This window comes from Brassica napus, chromosome A7 (assembly GCF_020379485.1).
Source record: "Brassica napus cultivar Da-Ae chromosome A7, Da-Ae, whole genome shotgun sequence".
NCBI lineage: Eukaryota > Viridiplantae > Streptophyta > Magnoliopsida > Brassicales > Brassicaceae > Brassica > Brassica napus.
In genome coordinates this window covers 20,672,543-20,693,485 of record NC_063440.1, presented here as the reverse complement: position 1 = coordinate 20,693,485, position 20,943 = coordinate 20,672,543, and the positions used below count along the sequence as shown (strand labels likewise).

Genomic DNA, 20,943 nt, shown 5'->3' with positions numbered 1-20,943 from the left:
TAACTTGATTCACTTGTGAAGGTGTTCTATAGCAGAGTGACGTATGAGGTTTCCCGGTTCTCCAGATAAGAATATCAGAAAGGTAAGAAAATTTGATACACAATTAGCCACTGAAAGTAACCAGGTTGGAGAAAATCACCAGCTATATCGGATTCCAACTCTCCTACAGACATTGTAACTGGTTCAACTACCATGGTTTTGAATATAAGTTCGGTCTGCCTTGTCCTTTACATCCTCTCCCTAGATACCTAGGCACCTCCTGCTTCCATGTTTCAATCACTGAATCTAAACAGGGAAGCAGGAGGTGCATTCATTACCTCTAAGATCAATGAAATTTTTATATTTAGAGAGCTAGCAAGGTATTTATTTCTTCACAATGTGGACTGCGGCAGAACACAATGTTAAGGTAAAGTGAAAGTGAAAGTAAGAAATAAATATTGTAGCGAAGTTCAATGAAATCCAACAAGATCAATACAAAGTTCCACACTATAAAATATACAATTTCATGTGTGTTGAGAGAGTTGCATTTATATACATATCATCATCATCATCATCATCATCATCATCAAATGTTAATGGAATTTAACAAACATAAAATAAAGTTAAGAGTCCTATTTTCAACTATAGGATGTTTGTAATGGTAATGGCTCTACCCAATGAGTGTTTGTTTAAACAGGAGCTTCTTGTTGTTGCCTCCTATTAAGAGACTCAAACTGTGTTATAAGCGGCCTCCATTTCTCTTCAAACATGTTCAACAAAAACTCAGCCATACTATGCAATCATGCCCCCACAGGGTTATACAACATCGCATTGTTAAAAGTAAGTCTCACGTGTTCAGCAAACTTCAAGGGTGACGTGTAACAACTCTTACTCAACTTACTCTTCAACTGTCCCCAAATCCATATTAACGATAGTGTGGTAAGGTAATCATGTAAACCAAGCTTAGCCCCATCCACTGGCGTGTTGAAAATTCATCCGAACTTATGTTTCACCAGCAAAACTGTTGCAGTTCTTTAGAATCTGGACTGTATACCTTTGTTTGCTGTTTTCAGCTTCTTGTCAGGCACTGGAGTCTCCGCGCGAGCTCGAGACCAAAGCCTCCGACGATATTTTTAGCTCGCTTGATCAAGCTTCTAACTTTTTCAATCTCAAATATTAGTTTCCGCTTCATGTTCCTGACTTCAAGCTTCGAAAATGAGCTCAGGCTTATCTTCGTCATCTGGTGATGATTATTCTCTTGACCCAAGCGAACTCAACGGCCTGTCCTGCCTCGCCGACATGGTGGGCTTGGGTCGTTTTAGGCTTTTGATGTCACTGTCGCTCCGTTTATACTTGGCCTTGGAAACTTCACTGTCATGTTGACTAATTCTCTGAAGTCTGAACGGATAACAAAGTCCTACGAAGCAACTGTGAGGAGTTGCGCGGCGTCGTGAGAATAGCATAGACACACGCGCTCTAAACTCTCATCCACGTGTGTAAAGTACTAAAGTGTGAATTATGCAATAACGCTCACGTGTCTCGGATAAATAACAAACTGGAACTAACTGGAAAGAAAAGTCAGACGCTTGTCCCCGGTTTAGTCGTAAATTCCAGTTTATTGAAAGAGATTTGACTTTTATTTTCTTAATTGATTATTATTTTTATTACAAAATACTCCCTCCGTTCTTAAATGATTAGAAAAATATTTTGTTTCTAAAAGATTCATATTTTACATTTTCAATTTATGTAATAATGGTAAATTATAAACTTTAAAAACATTAATTGTGTTTACTGAATTTTAATTGGTCAAAAGTCATAGAAAATAGCTAAACACAAAAAATAATACATTTATTATCAAATTTTAAGTGTTTTGTTAATAAGTGTGAAAATTCTAAAACATTGATCATTTAGGAACAGAGGGAGTAATAACTATTATATAGACAATTTTTTACAAATGATATTTTGTTTAGGTTACCAAAATTTATATCTAACGATTCTATGTATTCACTATTTTAAATCGCTTTTTAAAAAAAAAAGATTTAATAAATCATTTTTAACTCAAAATCTATATACGTAGTGTAAAACCATTAAACTGCTTTCAACCCATGGACTTAACACACAAAGAGATTTGACTTAGAAATCATATAAAAATAGCTAAGCCATGTGCAGTTCCATGGAAACTCGAACTCTGAAATTAAATTCGAGAAAGATCCGAATTTTAAGCAAAGAATCATCTTTAATACGTGCAATCAGATTTACACATACACAACAACAATAACAAAAAAGAGTAAACCAAGAAAATGGCTTTCAAGAATCATTCTTCAAGAACAGTTTATACTTCTTCTTCACTTCCTTTCAGATTCACACCAACCATTATATTACTACTCATCTTCTGTACTTCTTACTACATCTTCTCACAGCTCGATCACTCTCCGTTGACTTCTTCAGCGGAAAATCCTCCCTTCGCTGGAGATCTTCGAGACCTAACATCCCCATGGAACAAACTCTCTTTCGGATCAATCTCCGAGAAGCTAAAACTCGCCGTCTTCTGCAAATCATGGCCCGTTGGTTCGATCCCCGGAGGGATGGAGCGTCACGCATACACTCTCTACACTTCTCTCGCCTCAAGAGGCCACGAGGTTCACGTCTTCACGGTTTCTTCCGACAGAAGTAACCGTTATGAAAACCAAGAAGAGTATTACAACAAAGGAGATCTACACATCTACTTTGCCCCAAACGAAAACGGTGCACTTAACATCTCTCATGCCTTCGAGATCTTCCACAGAATCAACGGTGTAGATCATCCTTTCGACTATGTTCACACGGAGAGCGTTGCTCTTCCTCATTGGCGAGTCAAGATGGTGCATAAAGGTGACGTGGCTGTGACATGGCATGGCATTTGGTACGAGATTATGCATTCTAAGCTTTTTGAAGAGCTTTATTACTCGAATGAGCATCCTATCTCCGATCTTGATCACACAATGCCTAGACTCGTCGATGAAATCAGATTCTTCCCGGCTTATAAACAGCACATTTGCATAAGCAACAGCGCGCGTGAGGTTCTTGTTAACATCTACCAGCTTCCTAAGAGAAACGTTCATGTGATAGTCAACGGCGTTGACCAGACTAAGTTCGTGTACTCCCCTGAAGCTGGAGCTAGGTTTAGGGCGAAACACGGTGTTCCGGAAGGTAATGGGACAGTTATTGTGATGGGTGTGTCTGGACGTTTGGTGAGAGACAAAGGACATCCACTTCTGTACGAAGCGTTTGCTTTGATCGCTAAAACGCACCCTCAAGTGTACCTCCTTGTGGCTGGATCTGGTCCTTGGGGGAAAAGATACGCGGAGCTTGGTGATCACGTTAGGGTTTTAGGGTCTTTAGAGCCTGAAGAGCTCTCTGGTTTCTACAACGCTTTGGATGTGTTTGTGAATCCAACGTTGAGACCTCAAGGGCTCGACTTGACGATCATTGAGGCAATGCAGTGTGGGAAACCTGTTGTGGCGCCGAACTACCCGAGCATTGTTGGGACGGTGGTTGTGGACGAGCGTTTTGGGTATACGTTTTCTCCAAACGTGAGGTCTCTTGTTGAGACGTTGGACTCTGTTGTAAGTGATGGGTCTAGGGTTTTGGAGATGAAGGGGAAAGCTTGTAAGGATTATGCTATTTCAATGTTTACAGCTACTCAGATGGCTTCAGCTTATGAGAGATTCTTTATGTGTATGACTAATGAGAGGTTTTGTAGGTACCCTCTTCCTATAGACAGTTGATTTTTTTTCAATGATTTTGTAAGTTACTTTGATTCATATCTTTTGTAACAAGATACGTGATCTCTTGTATTACACAGTTTCATACTCTTTATTTACACAATACACACACCTACAAGTTTTAGTGGATCTAGTAACGAAATTATAAGCGTTTATTTATTTGGATTAATCAACTTAATAGTCATTACTGTTATTGCTGGTTATTTTTTTTTTTTTTTTTGGTCAAACAACTTTCATTGAAACTTAAAAGAGTTCAACTCCATCAATGGAGGATACAATAAGGCTACAAGGAGCCAAACAAACCAAAGCATAGACCAATACACTGGACAAGGAAATGAGAAAGCTTAAACAACAAGTACTCAAATAAAAGCTTAAAGATAGAGGTGATATCACGAGTTCAACCACCGTTGTCTCCGAAAGAGGGCAGTCAAATAAGAAGACTTCTTCAAATTGACATTCTTCTTCGAAACAATAAAGGGGAGGGATGAAACCCTCCATGGTCAAAGAGGTCAGATAGTTGACACCATCTAAACGAGAGACGATAAACATCTTCGCTTCTGCTTCAAACAGAACCATCTTCAAAACAATGCTCCCTATAACAATTTCACTAGTGACAAGTGATAGATGTGGGAGGAAAAACAACTCCTTAAAGGAGAAAGGAGGGCAATTAAAGCCCAAACAAACCAGATTTGCTGGAAGGATACATAACTTAAGAACTTTCACTCCAAGCTGCCACAGGAGGAGAGAATGCCATATCATTACAAAAGCCATTAGAGCAAAGGTGGAAGGAAGCCTGCATACTGCAGTAAATGGACAACTGCATACTGCAGTAAAGGACCACACATAGACCACAAAAGTACCAACAAAGGCCACAGTAGCATAACTAAATGTAACCGAAACAGTCGGGACTAACAGAGAAAAACTCGGATCCAACAAACTCAGTTCATATGAAATCATCAAACCTAGCTTTGGATCTGAAAACTTATGGGGAACGGTAAGTGTGACCCAGAGATCGTACAACTGAAGTAAACCCGTGAAAGATAAAGTATCAGGCGGAGGGTCAGGAGGAACCGGTGGATCTGGAGGATTTGACGGGAGAGCAACCTTCAACTTCGGATCTGGTGGATCTGAGGGAGGGCGTGGAAGTGAAGCTGGACCTGATACGAGCGGCGCCATGGACGGAGAGGAAGGGAAGAGGAAGAAGCTTCTCGTTGATACGCGTGAGGCGAGACCAACGGCGGCGAAAGGGTGGTGAAACCCTAATCGCCTTTGCTATCCCTTTTTTTAGAGAGCGTTTGCCACATGTTTAACAAAATCTGAATCTCATTGCTGGTTATTTTTTATGTGTTCATATCTTTAGATATGAAGTGGATTGGGTAAACAACGGAATATCTAATAATAATAAAAAACAAGCACTCTTGGCCAAATGATCAGCGTTTGAGTTGATTATTCGAAATGCAGTAAGAAAAAACATGAAAACGCCTCTTGAGTCTACAAACTCTTCGAGCTCTGCTGAGAAATTATGTCAAAATTCCGGATTATGAGCTTGATTGGTTTTTCCGCTACCACCCGCAAACGCAGCTTTTGCGATTGGTAGCGGTTGACAGCGTTTCGAAACAATCATACAAACCGTTACAAATCGCTTCAAACCGCTCCGAACCTCTTAAAATCAAAAGCTGGTTCCAGCTAGCGTTTGCGGTTGCGGGCGGTTGCGGGAGGATAATTTTTTTTTCTTTTTTTTTAAAAACCATATAAATACAAAAATAAAAATAAAAATAAAATTTTTAAAATGGAATTATAAAAATACTAAAATATATCTATTATATTTTAATTAATATTATAAAATTTTAAAATAAAAATATTTTCTATAATTTAAAAAATTTAAAACTATAACTTTGAAAATATAATTTACATATTTATTATAATATTATGATTTTTGATATTTTTATAATTATATAAAATGTAAATATTGTTAATTTATTATTTAACCGCTGCTGTATTTGGTAGTTAACCAGTCATAAGTATTCCGCAAACGCACCAATTTCTAACCGCAGAACCAGTCGTACAAATCTCTTAAAACCGCTAGAAAACCGCAACCACCCGCATCCGCAAACTCCCGCAGCCGCAACCGCAACCGCTGCGGTTGAACCAGTCAGGCCCTTATGTTGTCGTCCATAAATAATCTATACTTTTTCAAACTTAATTTTAAATCTTATATCTACACGAGCCATTATAGAATACAAACATGATAAATTAAATTATTTCAGTCTCACTTTTCATACTATTTATTTGTACTTTCTTTTCATAGAAACATGATATAATCCGGTCCTAGTAGACTATTGTATATTGTAGAATGTATAGAGTACGTAAAGCATGCACAATTCATAAAACGTGTAACGAACATCACAATTTATTTTGGTTACACCGAACGAACAAACAAGGCTGCGTACAAAACGGATCAATATGTTTTCTTCTAAACCGGTTCAAGATCAAGAAAAGAAAAGACATCCCTGCAAATTTAAATATACGAGGGTACGTAGTACTTAGTGATGACGAGGATCAGGACCTCCAGGACTAAGTCTCTTGGACTCGCTAAAGCCCCTCTCCATTAGCTTCTCCATATTAGCTTTCAACACCTTTTCAGCTTCTCTCATCATACGCCCTCCTTTCTTTCCCTCTGCGTTTGCAAACCGCTGCTGCATTGGCCGAGATGCTGATGACAGCGACAACGTAACACAGATCAGGAACAAACACAGCAAAAATTTTAAGTTAGCCATGTGTTATGTGCTAATCAATGATTCAATACGCAATGTGTTTATATGTTTAGCGTGTTTTGTGTGTGTGTTTTCACTCACATGCTTGAACCATTTATATAGAAAATGGAACTGGGATCAATCTCACTGAAATGATATTTTTTTGCTATATATATTATAAAACTAGGTATTTCACCCACCCATGCGAACATAAACATTTTATAATTACTTACTAATATATGCATTACTAATTAAAAGATTATAAGGATAATTTATTATTTATGTTTTTATTTGAAATTTTTTACGTGGTGCAATTTTTTTGAAAGTTATTATTATTTATATTTTCATTTGAACATTCTTATGTGTTCTAATTTTTTTGAAGAATTCTTTGTACACAATATTTATCATACATAAATAACTCTTAAAAATCATTCAATATTCTCTTTTCAATTATATAAAATAAAAAAATTTTACGTGATTAATATTTAGGTATGTATTTTATGTTTTTAATATTTTAACTTTTTTCATTAAAATGTTTTTTTAGATAACAACACAATATATATAAGAATTATCTTTTATTTTAAAATCTATTTTTATATTTTGGATAATTCTTATTATTGCTAATTTTAATCACTTATCTAATCAACAAATTAAAATTTGTTTTGATTTTGTGGCTAATTTATATATTTTATTCATTAAGAGTAGTAATGATATTAACCTGTTTAACTTTTAACATAAGAGCTCGAATGAAAAAATCATTTTACAAATAATAATATATATAGATAGACAAGAAGGTGGTTAAATCCAAATTATTTATTTATTTATTTAGGGTATTGAACAACCATTTGATTAACTAAAGCTTTATAACAGCATAACAAAGTTTGAGTGATACAGTTCTGATTTTGTCAGATCATCAGCAGTAAAGATCAAGCTCCTAGGTATGAAAGAAAATATAAGCGAAGAAAAGATGAAGATAGTTTCCCGTTGTCTAAATTGATTATGTAGAGTTCGACTGGATCGAGAGCAATCTATATAATATATTTTTTTTCAATATATAATGCTATAAGATATACTATTCAAGTAACCCATATTGATATATATATCATATATTGAACATGATAAATCATATAACACCACCTCCTCTTTATACATAGTCAGGCTATTGTTAATTAGTTTGTGATGATTCTCTAATGTTTAAGTTACATAATAAAAATATGAAAATGTGCAAAAAAATTGAAAAAGGAGTTGCAAACAGGCAAACAGGTAAAGGAGGTACAGCTGTACTGTCCGCCACCCGGGTTCGAGTCTTGGCCACAACGGATTTAACATCCCTTCCGTTGGGGCGCTGGACCCCTTTCGAGGGGATAGTTGGGATTGTGGCTGACCAGATACCAGAGTTATCAAAAAAAAAAAACAGGCGAAAAGAAGCATTGACTTGTGTATTTGAAATGATTTGATATTCAGTGAGATTTTAGATAATATTGGTTGAATTGGGAAAGCTACTATGATTTTAATCAGCTACTCTACAATCTAAAGTTATGGTCTTTAATTTTATATTTTTAAATCTTAAAAAACTTCATCCAAATACTTTAAAATCACTAAAATTTTAAATTAAAATATTTCCAATATTTTTCATTTTTAATTTACAAGTGAAATAACATTATAATTTATAGGAGTTTTTAAAATTTACATTTGAATAACATATATATATTTTTAATATAAGTTATTTCAAATGCAGATCAAATACATCTTAATTGTTGTGCCGCACACTAGGTAGAAATAAAAAGAAGGTATACATTTAGTTTTTAACTAATGAGTTTTGCAGTAAAAGAGAGAGAGAGAGAGAGAGAGAGAGAGAGAGAGAAAATTTGGGTCAAATAGGATTTGTAATTTGGCCGCTTGATGATCGGAGGGTGGTAGGAAAATAAGACAATATGTTTAAAATATTAGGAAGGGCAAAGTGCTTAAATAATAAAATAAAAAATCAATTATCACAATATAAGAGTCAAAATATGTGAAAACCATCTCATGTTGATAGGAGAGTTGTATTCAGAGCGTATTTGACCGGGGTTCGGAATATCGAGTCAGATCTTTGGTTATCGATTCAGTGTTGGAACCGTTTTCTGAACTGCCTTCAGACCTATTTTTATTGTTTGTTTTTTGAAAATTACCTTTTGTTGTTCGTTTTGGTCAGTTTTATTTAACTTGAGATATCCTAGATTTATAGATATGTTTAGAGCTAAGACTAATCATCAAGAGTAAATGCAGTGTAGCATATAAATAGATATTTTTTTTGGATATAAAAATATGCCAAAAGCATAGGCCTATATCATATAGGTGTCCAAGAACAATGTAATTTAGTTTCACATAACAGTAGATAAAATTTGGAATGTGTTGGCATCTCAAATCCGTTTTTTTTCGCTCGATCACAAAGTCCCTGAATAAATTCGATTTTGACAGCTACTCAGATAACGTCTTTTGATTGTTTCAGAGTACGAACATGAAGCAACAAATTAGGTGGGGCATGAACATTCTTCATACCTTTATTTTTCTAGGTAAATGAGTTGAACATTTACCTATCGCATGCAGACATAAAATCACAAGTGTTAGAACATTTTATTCCGCTTTTAAATGAAGTTTATACCTTACATGATTCCATTAATACTAGAGATTGGGTTGTCTTTATATGGTTGCTGCTCCTTGCTGCAATTAATCTGTGCGGACTGCGGACAATTCCTTTCCAGTTTTATCTATTTTAATTGATACGAGTTCAAGACTAGCTAGTCAAGTATGGTTTATCTCCTTCTAACCATTTAGCTTCTAGTTAATGTGGTTATGCTATCCATTTAGATTCACATAAAAAATTATTGAATAATACATATTTTCATAATAGAAAGTTACTATTTATTTTATAATCAAAAATAAATAATAAAATATAAGGTTATTTAATTTATTTTTACTTTATATTAATATATGTTAAACTTTGATGAGCGTTTAACGTGTTGCGATTTTTGTATGTAAAATTATATATACACAAAAAGTAACAGTTTAAGAAAAAGGTGAAATTGCGTAGATGACATATGTTAAGGTGCATCTGAATGAATCGATCTTAATGTGAATGGGTCCTATTTTCGAAAATAAATTGTTTAGCAAAGAGTCATCCCTGGCTGACTTTTGACCCTTTTGACTAGTTGACCATTTGAGTTAACTAACGTGAATCCGAAGTAAATGATCTGAGTAATGTCTTTTGGTTGAATATTAATTCTTTCTACCGACTTAAAATAAGAAATATAATAGTGCTATTAATAACAAACAAAATCAACTATGAATCTCTATATAACCTGTATGTTACAAAAGAACTTCGAGAGTATTCATGAGTGAGGTCCAAATCATATATAAAGCTTCTTTCACTGTTTTTCTTTAACATCAACGAGAGAGTATGGCAAAGTTATATATATATATTCTACTTTGGTTAATTAATAATTTGAACTCTTTTATGATACTAGATTATTAGCGGAAACAATTTTGGATCTTGTGGATACTAGCTGGCTTAGTTTATAGAGTAAGTGAAGCACCAATTCGAATCTAAAAGAAAAAGTTATTTGAACACTAACTACTAGTTAAAGAGGGCAGTATTGAAAAAAATACCTAATGTTAGATTGTATATTTGAGATACGATTTATATAGATACTCAAGATCCTCATGTGCTCTTATATGTTGTTTTGATTGGGCAGGCTCTGTCCTGTCCTGAGGAAAAGCTGTAGAACTATGGCTTCTAACCCGCTTCCAATCCGTTTTCAATCTTCAATATAATAAACTATTTCCAACTTTATTTTCAGTAATATTCTTTGAAATAAAGGTATATGTACTATAATTTAAATGATCATTTCTTAACCTTGAACCACATAACAGCCCATTTGTTCTCCAGTTTTATAAAACATTAACCGGCAATGAGTGTGGTAATAAAACATAGAGTTTTTTCAAGTTACAAAATAGTTATGGATGTGTGTGTTTTTTTGTCAATATGCATTCTAATTGGTTATTATACAATGTAATATTATGGCATGACTAATTAGTGGAACTTAAACTGTCAAGTTACGTAGCTTTCAACTTAAAATAAATTGGTATAGATCGGGTTGAACTATTTGTAAAGCTAAAATCCAGCTAATTCTCCAAAAACTGGCATCGATGAAAAATCCAGTCTCAAATTTATTAAATTAAAACTTATACGTAGTTTTATATTCGTCTAATCACAATCACATTAGGAATGTAATTAACAGTAGAAATCAAATCCAGAACAGTTTTTTTTTTTTTTGAACTTCCAGAACAGTTCTAAACCTTCTATTACAACTAGACTGTAACTGTTTTGGCTGTAAATTTTATTTATTCATCAACAGATTTAACATTTCAACAAATAATATACATATCAATATATACAAATCTGCATATAATACATACTATTAGATAAATCGGAGAAGACCTTTTGATGAAGTTTAATAAGTAAAGTATAGTCGATCCTCACAGAAGATTAAGGTTATTAATGTTTAGCTAACTACCTCGCACCGTAGTCCTCACTCATCTAGTCGGCACTTTCTAACATAACGCACTCCAACCCAACTTTTTCTTCCATTCAACTTCAATTAAACAAAAGTATAAATATTTATATTTTTATCTAGTGTATATATATCAATTATACTTTTGAGTTAAATAATAACCATGGGATTAAAATGGATCATGATCTCTGAATCCAAGATAAACTAAATAAATTTAAGTGACGGCTTGATATGTATAGAGTCACAACTTTAACACCACTTTTTCCATTTGCAAAAGAATTGTTACAAAAATTTAAGGAATGTGTTAATTTGTAAAGTCAACTATTTTTAAAAGAACGTAGTATACTTTGACACTGACACAAATTTCTTTTTAAAAATTTCTTCATTTAAATATCAAAATTATAAATATGGCTCGAGTATAATAATTGACAGGACTATGACGGGTAGCGAAGTAGTTCATGTTAGTATTGTTAATGTCTTGCCATCTAAAGTTGAAACTCGATAAGACAAAAGTCTCTGCCTGTGAGGACATCATCAACAGTAAGACTAGGATGAACACGAACTTCAGTCTTTGGCATGGAGTTATATGACAATGACCATTTGTTAGAGATGTGTCACATTGGAATATCCAAACTATATATCTGAATTCATTCTCAGATTGAATGGTATGATAGCAAGACACACCAGCAAAAGGGTCACATTTCAGCAGGAAGAAGCAAATTGATTCCATCCAACATAAAGGGAAATCCAAGAGAGTTTTATTAATGGAAGTGAAGCAATGATTGTCTTAACAGAAAAAGCTTACAAGTTCTGATCATACACAATAAAAGGAGATAGATGCAAGTAGGAGTTTCTTTTAAAAAGTTTCCACTGGCTTTTTTTACTGGGTATCCAGTGCAAGATCATGCCAAGCTTCTCCATCTACTTGCTGAGTTTCCTGATCTGAAACAATCGCAAATGCTTTAGTCGTAGGAGAAAGCCCTAAAGCTCAAAGTGTCTCTCAATGTATATTCCACTATGTGTCCATTGGTTTCCTTATGACATTTCAAGATCTCAGTATCTTACGCACCAACATGGTGAATTGAAAGCTTTAGAGTGTGTAATAAAGCAAAACAAACCAAAGGGGAAAGAAAACATACTGGTTTCTTCGGTATCATCAGTCCTAACAGCAAGCACTGGAGGCAATGGGAGATCTGCAAACAATCAATCAATAAATAAATAACACACAAACAATTAATGTGATGAAAAAAAAAATGATGTCGAGAGGGAAGGTAGGTTCACCATCATCAGGGAGAGTGTCCCTCATCCACTCCTCGTCCACAATGTCTATAAGCATACCAAGACTCACTTCTGCCATACTGAAAAAAGGTTCAAAATTCAGATGATAACTAACCAATATCCACGAGAGAAAAAAAACAGAGTATGGTTTCTATTGAGGAAATTCGTCGAGCAGGTGGTGAGCAATCAAGGAAAGAGTCCCGAATAAGAAAAATTAAAGCCAACCCTTGATGAAAGACACGATTCTCAGTACGAAAAAATCTTACTTGGATCGAATTAGTCAAAAAAATTGCAAAGAGATTTCACCTGGTAGAGACGATGGAAAGTGAGAGCAGCCACCGAGCGAACACAACTAGTATTTACTATTTAGGCTTGCGGTTAATTCGGTTCGGATGAATCGGTTACCGAACCGGGCGAGAATCCGTTCGTCCGGTTAATCCTTTAATAAGGGTAACCTTCTGGGTAATTCAGAGGGTTTGTAAAGTCTTCGTGAAATTTGCAATCTTAGGGTTATCTCATTACACAGAGTTGAGAGCTAAGCCCGCCACAACAGCCACCGATCACTCTCCCCGCCGATCGTTTCAGGTACCTTCTTCTTCTTTCGTTTCACCTAGAGAAGTTGTTGTGTTGTAATAAAAAGCTGGCTACTTTACTAATCTCAATGCATTTCGTCGATCCACCATAGTGATCTACGTTGCGATTCATGTGTTACTAACTAGCCTGCTCATAGCTCAAGTTTGATTCATGATGTGGGTTTCACTAGGAAATTTGAAAGCTTTTATGTTGATTTCAATTAGACAAGTTGTGTTACTTTACTATCCTCAATTCATTTTATCGACCCAGTAGGAAATTTAAAAGCTTTCTGTTGATTGATGCATTGATTCAGGTCTCTCTCTCTCAAGTAAAGCAATGAGTTCTTCACCATCTTTGGAGATTTTAGGTAACACATCTCTCAGACTCAGTTTCAGGTTATATTCAGAGAGGTGCTTCTCTTCTCTAAAGTCACTTCCTTTTTTTTTATTGCAGTTAGAGATGCTGAAGGTTTCATTGTCTGGAATGGCCCTCCTTTTAGTAGTAACGGCCAACCTACTCCCAAGAATGAGCGAGTTTCATGCTCCAGCACCAAGTTCAGCCTTGATGGATCCAAGTTCATGGCTGTGAAATCTGATGGAACCATTAGTATCTATGACTCCCCCAGCTTGGGAGAAGTGCGGTCTTTCGCAGTAGCTAATGTTACTGCTACTGAGATATCTCCGTGTGGGACTTATCTTCAGACCTTTCAGAAACCTACTACTCCCCAGGAGAAGAACGTCTCCCTTTGGAATACTGACACTGGAGATCTTGCGCATAGTCTTTACCAAAAGTCCATTACTAAAACCACATGGTAAGCTGCTCTTAGTGCTTAATGATTGGATTTGTGATGCCTATTATACTGCTTTTATATGATATGGAGTGTTTATGTGGTTGCTCTATAGGCCATCGATTCGCTTCTCTCCTGATGAATCTTCTGCCTGCCGTTTAGCTACTAATGAGGTCCAGTTCTTTGACCCCAAAGATTTCTCGAAAGGGATAACATCCCGGATCAGAGTTCCTGGAGTAGCGGCATTTGAGCTTTCTAAAACCCCAGCTTCCCATGTTGCTGTGTTTGTTCCAGAAGTAAAGGTATTTTTCATTGCTTGGGCTATGTGCTACTTAGTAGTAAAAGACACAATTTTTTCTTCAGTGGATAAGCTACTCTGACATGGTTAATGCTTTACATATGTTTAGGGAAGTCCAGGTAGTGTCCAGATATTTGGTTGTGGGAAAGATGCCGAGAGTCAGCCAAGTGCTAGACGTAGCTTTTTCCGGTGTTCCTCTGTGCAGTTTAGTTGGAACCATGGTTCCACTGGACTCCTGGTGGTTGTACAATCAGATGTTGACAAGACCAACAAAAGTTATTATGGGGAAACGAAGCTACACTACCTTACCGTAGATGGCACACATGAAGGCCTTGTTCCATTACGTACGTCCTCAGCTTTTATAATTCTGCTCTCTTGTGATTTTTGAAAGTACTGACTCTCTGGTGCTTTGACAGGTAAAGAGGGACCAGTTCATGATGTTCAGTGGTCCTTCTCGGGTTCAGAATTTGCAGTTGTATATGGCTGTATCCTTTTTTTTTTACATCAGCTATAAGGACTTAAGAGTAATGTTTTCTTGTGCATGTCATCACCAATTGACATGTTAATATCTTTGTGTTCGTGTTAAGAGGTTATTTTTCTTCAAACTTTATTTTTCCTTAATTGTGACTTCAGTTATGCCTGCTTGTGTGACAATCTTTGACAAGAAATGCAAACCTTTGATGGAACTTGGCGAAGGTCCTTATAACACTCTTCGATGGAACCCAAAAGGGAGAAGTACGGTTCTCTTCCTCATTCCTATATTCTTTATCTTCTTTTTTTTTTGTTTCATTATGAATTGAGTATTTGTGTTTGTGCATACTTGGTAACTTTCAATCGATTCTACAGTTTTATGTGTGGCTGGATTCGGAAACTTGCCTGGTGATATGGTAAATAACGATATCTTCTGCTCTTCATATCTTTCAATTTTCGGTTAACAGTCTACTCAATGGATTAACTTAATACGTTTCAGACATTCTGGGACGTTGTAAGTAAGAAGCAACTAGGAAGTAACAAAGCCGAGTGGTCTGTAACAAGTGAATGGTCTCCGGATGGGCGTTATTTCCTGACTGCATCAACAGCACCAAGACGTCAAATCGACAATGGGTATGTTAAAACTTCTTGCTACAATATTGAGTTTGGTATCTTATCTGCATCAGTGGGTCATAGTTCATCTGAACAGATCGAGTGGTGATATGTCGTCATATCCACTTATCTTAATCCATGACTTTTAACGTATGAATCTAGTCGCTGTTATATTTAAAGTTATCAGAGGAGATGGTTTCTCCTTTGTCTATTATGCAGAGTTGTGATATCTCACTGATATGGACTGTTTTGTGTTCTATATCCTCTTTGTTCTGACTGAAGGATTAAAATCTTCAACTATGACGGGAAGCGTTATTTCAAGAAGATGTTTGAGAGACTGTACCAGGTATACATCTCTTAACAGCTTTGAAAAACATAATTACAAGTTGTCTTACTAAACGTGTCATGGTTATTTTACCTACAGGTTGAATGGAAACCGGAGTCTCCAGACAGGTTCGATGAGATCAGTGAACTTCTCAAGTCAGTTGAATCATTGAAACTCGAAGAGGGCAAATCGCAAGGTCTGAGTCTCGTGCTTCTTGAATCTTTAACATATGCTGATTGTAAGTAAGTTTATTTTTTCCTTAAACGATTCTACTCTTTCTTAGGACAAGGATCATCTCAGAAGAAACCTGTTGCTTCCATCCCCACTATACAAAGACCAGCTGCATATCGACCTCCTCATGCTAAGCAAGCGGCTGCCATTCAAGCTGAGGTACTACTACCCATAATGAACTTTTTCTATGGTCTCACAACTACAGTCATGATTGTGATACCCAGTTTATCCCAACCGGCTTTTTAAAGTGGTTTTGGCCTTAACTGTTCCCCATTACTACCGTTTTTTTATTGAACATACGGCTTCACATATCAATGTATCTGATAGTTTCATGATTTGTAAATTGCAGTTGCTTGGAGTAAACCCAGAAGGGTAAGTCTCTTATCTTGCAATACATACATAAACTTAGAAACCATCAATGGTTTCTTTTGTTGATGGATACTCTGTTGTTAAATACAGAGAGATGAGCAAGAACGCTCTTAGAAACAAGAAGAAGAGGGAGAAGAAGAAAGCGGCAGAGGCTGCTGCTGCTTCTGGGTCTAATAACGCCTGATTGAAGAAGTCACACCCAATATATCAGCAGATTCAGTGAAGACGTTTTTTTCTTCTTGGAAACGTTTTTTTTGTCAGTTGTGTTAACCAGCCAAAATCAGAAGAAGCCTAAGATGTAATCAGGTGGAAAACTAAGGATCACTGCTTCAAAAAATACAAGAACATTGTTTGACATAAACAAAAATTTGGTTACTTTAAATGTCACAATCATTTTGAAACTCTATGATTTGTGTTCATTTTTTTTCTATAATAGCATTACTACTTTCTTATATATCTAGATGAAGTGGGAGAATGTTATTTTACATATCTGAGTAAAATCTTTTCTATTATAAAGTTTTTATATTTTAAAGAAAAAATAGCTAAATACAGCAAAAAGGGTTAAGATTCTGATCAATCTACCTATTTGGCATACATGCATGCATAGTCAGCACAATACACACAGAGAGACAAACACGCACACGAGGACATGTAGTTATAAAACTCGAACCTTACGGTTTGTCCAAAAACTTACCTTGAGAAGATAAGGAGGCAGAGCAAGTTAATGATATGCACGAACACAAACTAATTTGAAGTCATGATGGTTAAGTAAAAATGCATGCAATCAAGGCTACGTGTCCATCTCAGGATACTCAAGTCTCACATCTGTCCTTCTTTACTTCGACTTCGCTTCTTTTAAGCTCTCTGTCTCTATCTCTCTCTTCTCACGTCTATCTTTCTTCTTCACACATCCTTGTTAATTCAGAGCGTTGTGATTGTAATGGCAACATCAGCTCATAGAGCATACGCTTTTGGTAGGGCCGACGAGGCTACACACCCTGACTCCATTAGAGCCACTTTAGCTGAGTTCCTCTCCACTTTTGTCTTTGTCTTTGCAGCTGAAGGCTCAATCCTCTCTCTCGGTTCGTAACACTCACCCTTCTCTATGTTTTGAGTCTTTTGCTTATGTGGATATGTCTTATGAGTTTTTTTTTCTCTCAGACAAGTTGTATTGGAGCCATGCGGCTCATGCGGGGACAAACACACCAGGAGGACTGGTGTTAGTAGCGTTAGCTCACGCGTTTGCTCTGTTCGCTGCTGTCTCTGCAGCCATCAATGTCTCTGGTGGACACGTTAACCCGGCTGTCACGTTTGGTGCTCTTATTGGAGGCAGACTTTCTGCGATCCGTGCCATATACTACTGGATAGCTCAGCTTCTTGGAGCCATCCTCGCTTGTCTATTGCTAAGGCTTTCCACAAACGGCATGGTAAGACTAATTAATATCATATATATGTGATGTGAGCTAGTGTTTTGTGTTACAATGGTTAAAGAGTTTGTGTTCATGCAGAGACCAGTTGGTTTCCGTGTAGCGTCAGGTGTTGGTGCAGTTAATGGACTCATTTTGGAGATCATCTTAACGTTTGGCCTAGTATACGTCGTTTACTCAACTTTGATTGATCCAAAGCGTGGAAGCCTTGGGGTTATAGGACCACTTGCGGTAGGACTCATAGTTGGGGCTAACATCTTGGTTGGTGGACCGTTCTCTGGTGCGTCAATGAATCCAGCTAGAGCCTTTGGCCCAGCGTTGGTTGGATGGAGATGGGATGACCATTGGATCTATTGGGTCGGACCATTCATTGGTGGTGCTTTAGCTGCTCTTATATATGAGTACATGGTCATACCGACCGAGCCACCTACGCACCCCACCCACCAGCCCTTGGCTCCTGAAGATTACTAGATGTGGTCTTTCGCCTCTTGGTGTTTGTTCAAGCTCTCTTTGTCTGTGTGAAATTACTTGCATAAAATCTTTGTTTTGATACTACTCTTTTTTTCTTGTAATAATAAGAATAAAGAAAGATCTCGGATATTTCATCAAATATATATGGATACGTGTAACGATATCATAAAGTCTTGTTTACTCTTATCCTGGAAAAGATAAAAAAAAAAGATGAGACAATGTAGAATTTAATACCGGGCATGCTTGTGAAGCAAAACCATATTTGATCAAATGGAGGCAGCTTCATGTGTACACGCAGTGTCCCTCGAAGCCACGAGACTCCTATTGACAAAGTAACTGCGTTCCACAGCTAAGAAACAGAGACGGTCTAAGATTCTAAAAGAGATAAGAAAAAAAGGAGCTCCTATGACTACTTTCAGAGTCCATTAATCACACCATGATCTAAGGTCGTCAAGCCTAAGCATTGGAGGCCAAAGAACACAACAACCAGCGAAAATTGTCTTGCAGACATAACAGAAAAACAAAGACTAATATGGAAGTCTTTTAGTCTTTGTTTTTCTCTGTTATGTCCTTTTGTTTGTTTTTAGATTCATATGGAAAGGTATAATTTAGTTAATTATCCTTGGTATCAATGCTTCTAAGCAGCATGCACGATCCCAAGCAAAATGATCAGATGAATACACAAACCTATCAGAAAAAGTAACCAAGTAATGCGACAAATAAATATGGTTCAGACAAAAGTCATCATCAATCACTCTACAGTAAACATCATAATTTGAGAAAACAAACAAAAGGACTTATCAGCTCAACCAAAATTTAAATTTCTCTCTTATTTCTCTCTTACCGACATTTACACCAAAAATATTTTATATACTTGGATAGAGAAGTACAAAACAGAGTCCTCTGTTCAAAGATCCATTTAGAAAATCTAACAGAAAGAAGGAAGAAAGAGTTACAAAATTCATTTACATGGTCCATGAACAAAGCATTCTTGTTCTCTCATCACAGTAACACCAAAAAAACCCGGAAAAAAACTCTGTTTTCTTCTTAGTAACTTCCTTGGCTTGCAAGTTGCAACAGGAGAAAAAAAATTTTGGCCTTGTGGGTTCCTATCTAAAACAGCATAACGAGCCAGAAAACAGCGACAACAGAAAAAGCAAAGAAAGAGGTTATGGAATTTTTAAGGTTTGGAGAAAGGGTCGTGTCTCAAAAGTTGATGAAGAAGTTATTGTCATGGTGATCATCACTTAGCTGCTTCAGCCATGAATCTGCAGCGCTCTGAAGGTAAATCAACCGGTCCTGATCAAACCCTGTCTTTCGCCAAAGATCTCCTTGCATCTTGTAAGTAGCCAAACAAAATAGAGGCAAATAGGCAATGGGATTCTCTTAATCACAACAGATTCTTCACAACACTCTTGTCTCTTCGTTGCTTTTGTTGTTGCTATCATCTCCTCCCACCACATTATCTGCAAAGCTTGAATCCGTTAACAAAACAGAAACGGTTCTTGTTTTATACATCACTAAGCCGAGATAGATCATGCGTACCTTGAAAAGAAGAAGACAAAGTATGAGAAAGTAAGCCAGCCTGTCGTCAAAATCTTTATCGTTCTTGCAGGTCGGAATGTGATATATTGGATACCTAGTTCATCAAACAATCACACTTATCAATCCAATCGTTCAAGAATTGTACTAATTGACGATTGCTTGCTTACCATGCAAAATCCATCTAACTTGCATGAGACATATCGATACTCCTTTAAGGTCATAAGTCCAGCATACTTCTCAGCCAGTTCGTTTATTTGAAGAAGAAGAATCAAGTAGAGTGATTTTGATTCAGAAAAAGATAAAAAAAAAGAAGAGTGTGGTTTCGTAGAGATCCATGCAGAGAAGAAAACATTGTCTGTTAAAGGAAACCGCTTGTATGGTGGATCTGTTTCAATGTACTTAAAGTCAAGGTAACCAAGTCTATCTCGAGGCTATAGTGTACCATATGGCTCAAAAACTGAATCTTCAGATACATCTTCCCATGTTTTGCTTGAATCATTGCTCATAGATCTTGACAACAACTTCTCGCTCTCGCTATCAATCCACCAGTCACTACTCTCAGTCTCAACCACCTCTTCTGGTTCCTGCAACACGAATAACGACCTAAACTTCAAGAACACTTCCATTGTCAAACCACAAAGAGAATTGATTGATAATGAAGCTAACCTGAACAACACAACGGATATGTTAGTGTGGATTTGGATGGCAGATAAGTAAGGTACATAGTATTGCATAATGGTTTCTCCATTTTTTTAAATTGAACTGTTATACAAAGCCATATGCACTAAACTCGCCACATCAGTCCCATAGATCACCAAGCCTGAAATACTCTATATCCTCCTTGACTTGTTGATGCCACAAATGGAAAATATCACTCAAAAATTTAGTGAATAGTACATAAATTCCAAAGTTTAGCTGATAATGCAATGTGATTAACACCTAATTTATCCTATACAAAAACGTGATCAAGATGTACATATCATTTCAAGCAACTTCTCAACAACATGATCTTTAGTTTTGAGACCAACATGGATTTAGTAATATTCACTAGTATTGTATAGGACTATTGATTAACATGTATTTAACAATGAAGATCTTCTCAATCAATAATCACAGACAAAAAGGATGCTTACCAAATAAGATAAGCCTCTAATAATATGATCGGAATGATATAGTTCAGACCAAATCTCACGGTAGTTAGCTATTGTATTAATGATTATAATAATACTTATTCTAGCAAAAAAAATTTATGTCACACGTTTTTATGTGTTAATATGTAATGGTACCATTAAAAATATTTCTCATACTAATTTTCCTTAATGCACAACTATTGACCTCATTTTCAATTTCATGTGAAAATAATCATTACAAATATCACCATTGATTAAAACTAAGACATGGTGTTGATTAGAGATGGATTTAATGGAGACAAACCAAACAATAGTTGTTTTTATTATGATTAGTTGGATTAAGACCCTAATTACCCCGTAAATATAGGATTCAAAGA

The 20,943-nt window shown here is 36.1% G+C and overlaps 6 protein-coding genes across 7 annotated transcripts; 3 read left to right on the top strand and 3 right to left on the bottom strand.

Annotated features, from left to right (window-relative positions):
* Nucleotides 1-37: 37 nt before the first annotated feature.
* LOC106355772 (D-inositol 3-phosphate glycosyltransferase-like) lies at nt 38-5,229 on the top strand. The gene has a single exon (XM_048735811.1). The coding sequence runs from the start codon at nt 2,280-2,282 to the stop codon at nt 3,744-3,746; it is 1,467 nt and encodes a 488-aa protein (XP_048591768.1). The 5' UTR covers nt 38-2,279; the 3' UTR covers nt 3,747-5,229.
* A 728-nt stretch (nt 5,230-5,957) lies between these two features.
* On the bottom strand, nt 5,958-6,520 carry LOC111199491 (CLAVATA3/ESR (CLE)-related protein 1-like). The gene has a single exon (XM_022689576.2). The coding sequence runs from the start codon at nt 6,518-6,520 to the stop codon at nt 6,287-6,289; it is 234 nt and encodes a 77-aa protein (XP_022545297.1). The 3' UTR covers nt 5,958-6,286.
* Nucleotides 6,521-11,785: 5,265 nt separating this feature from the next.
* Nucleotides 11,786-12,788, bottom strand: LOC111210229 (anaphase-promoting complex subunit 13). Of its 2 annotated transcripts, none has more exons than XM_022710495.2 (4): nt 12,634-12,788; nt 12,331-12,407; nt 12,189-12,242; nt 11,786-11,991 (listed from the first exon to the last, which is right to left on the bottom strand). In XM_022710495.2, exons 2-4 carry the CDS (start codon nt 12,404-12,406, stop codon nt 11,930-11,932), a joined length of 192 nt encoding a protein of 63 aa, XP_022566216.1. In that variant the 5' UTR covers nt 12,407; nt 12,634-12,788; the 3' UTR covers nt 11,786-11,929. The 2 variants fall into 2 exon arrangements, with proteins under 2 accessions (XP_022566216.1, XP_022566217.1); XM_022710496.2 differs by having other exon boundaries at nt 12,594-12,672.
* Nucleotides 12,786-16,397, top strand: LOC111197819 (eukaryotic translation initiation factor 2A-like). The gene is made up of 14 exons (XM_022710493.2): nt 12,786-12,912; nt 13,214-13,267; nt 13,354-13,711; nt 13,803-13,989; nt 14,095-14,329; nt 14,402-14,470; nt 14,619-14,720; nt 14,832-14,872; nt 14,956-15,089; nt 15,351-15,414; nt 15,493-15,589; nt 15,677-15,783; nt 15,974-15,996; nt 16,084-16,397. Exons 2-14 carry the CDS (start codon nt 13,237-13,239, stop codon nt 16,175-16,177), a joined length of 1,542 nt encoding a protein of 513 aa, XP_022566214.2. The 5' UTR covers nt 12,786-12,912; nt 13,214-13,236; the 3' UTR covers nt 16,178-16,397.
* A 280-nt stretch (nt 16,398-16,677) lies between these two features.
* On the top strand, nt 16,678-18,027 carry LOC106353625 (aquaporin TIP3-1-like). The gene is made up of 3 exons (XM_013793385.3): nt 16,678-17,075; nt 17,155-17,420; nt 17,502-18,027. The coding sequence occupies exons 1-3, from the start codon at nt 16,934-16,936 to the stop codon at nt 17,889-17,891; spliced, it is 798 nt and encodes a 265-aa protein (XP_013648839.1). The 5' UTR covers nt 16,678-16,933; the 3' UTR covers nt 17,892-18,027.
* Nucleotides 18,028-19,097: 1,070 nt separating this feature from the next.
* On the bottom strand, nt 19,098-20,062 carry LOC125576177. Its single transcript, XM_048735587.1, has 4 exons — nt 19,879-20,062; nt 19,623-19,821; nt 19,437-19,530; nt 19,098-19,229 (listed from the first exon to the last, which is right to left on the bottom strand). Exons 1-4 carry the CDS (start codon nt 20,060-20,062, stop codon nt 19,098-19,100), a joined length of 609 nt encoding a protein of 202 aa, XP_048591544.1.
* Nucleotides 20,063-20,943: the final 881 nt, after the last annotated feature.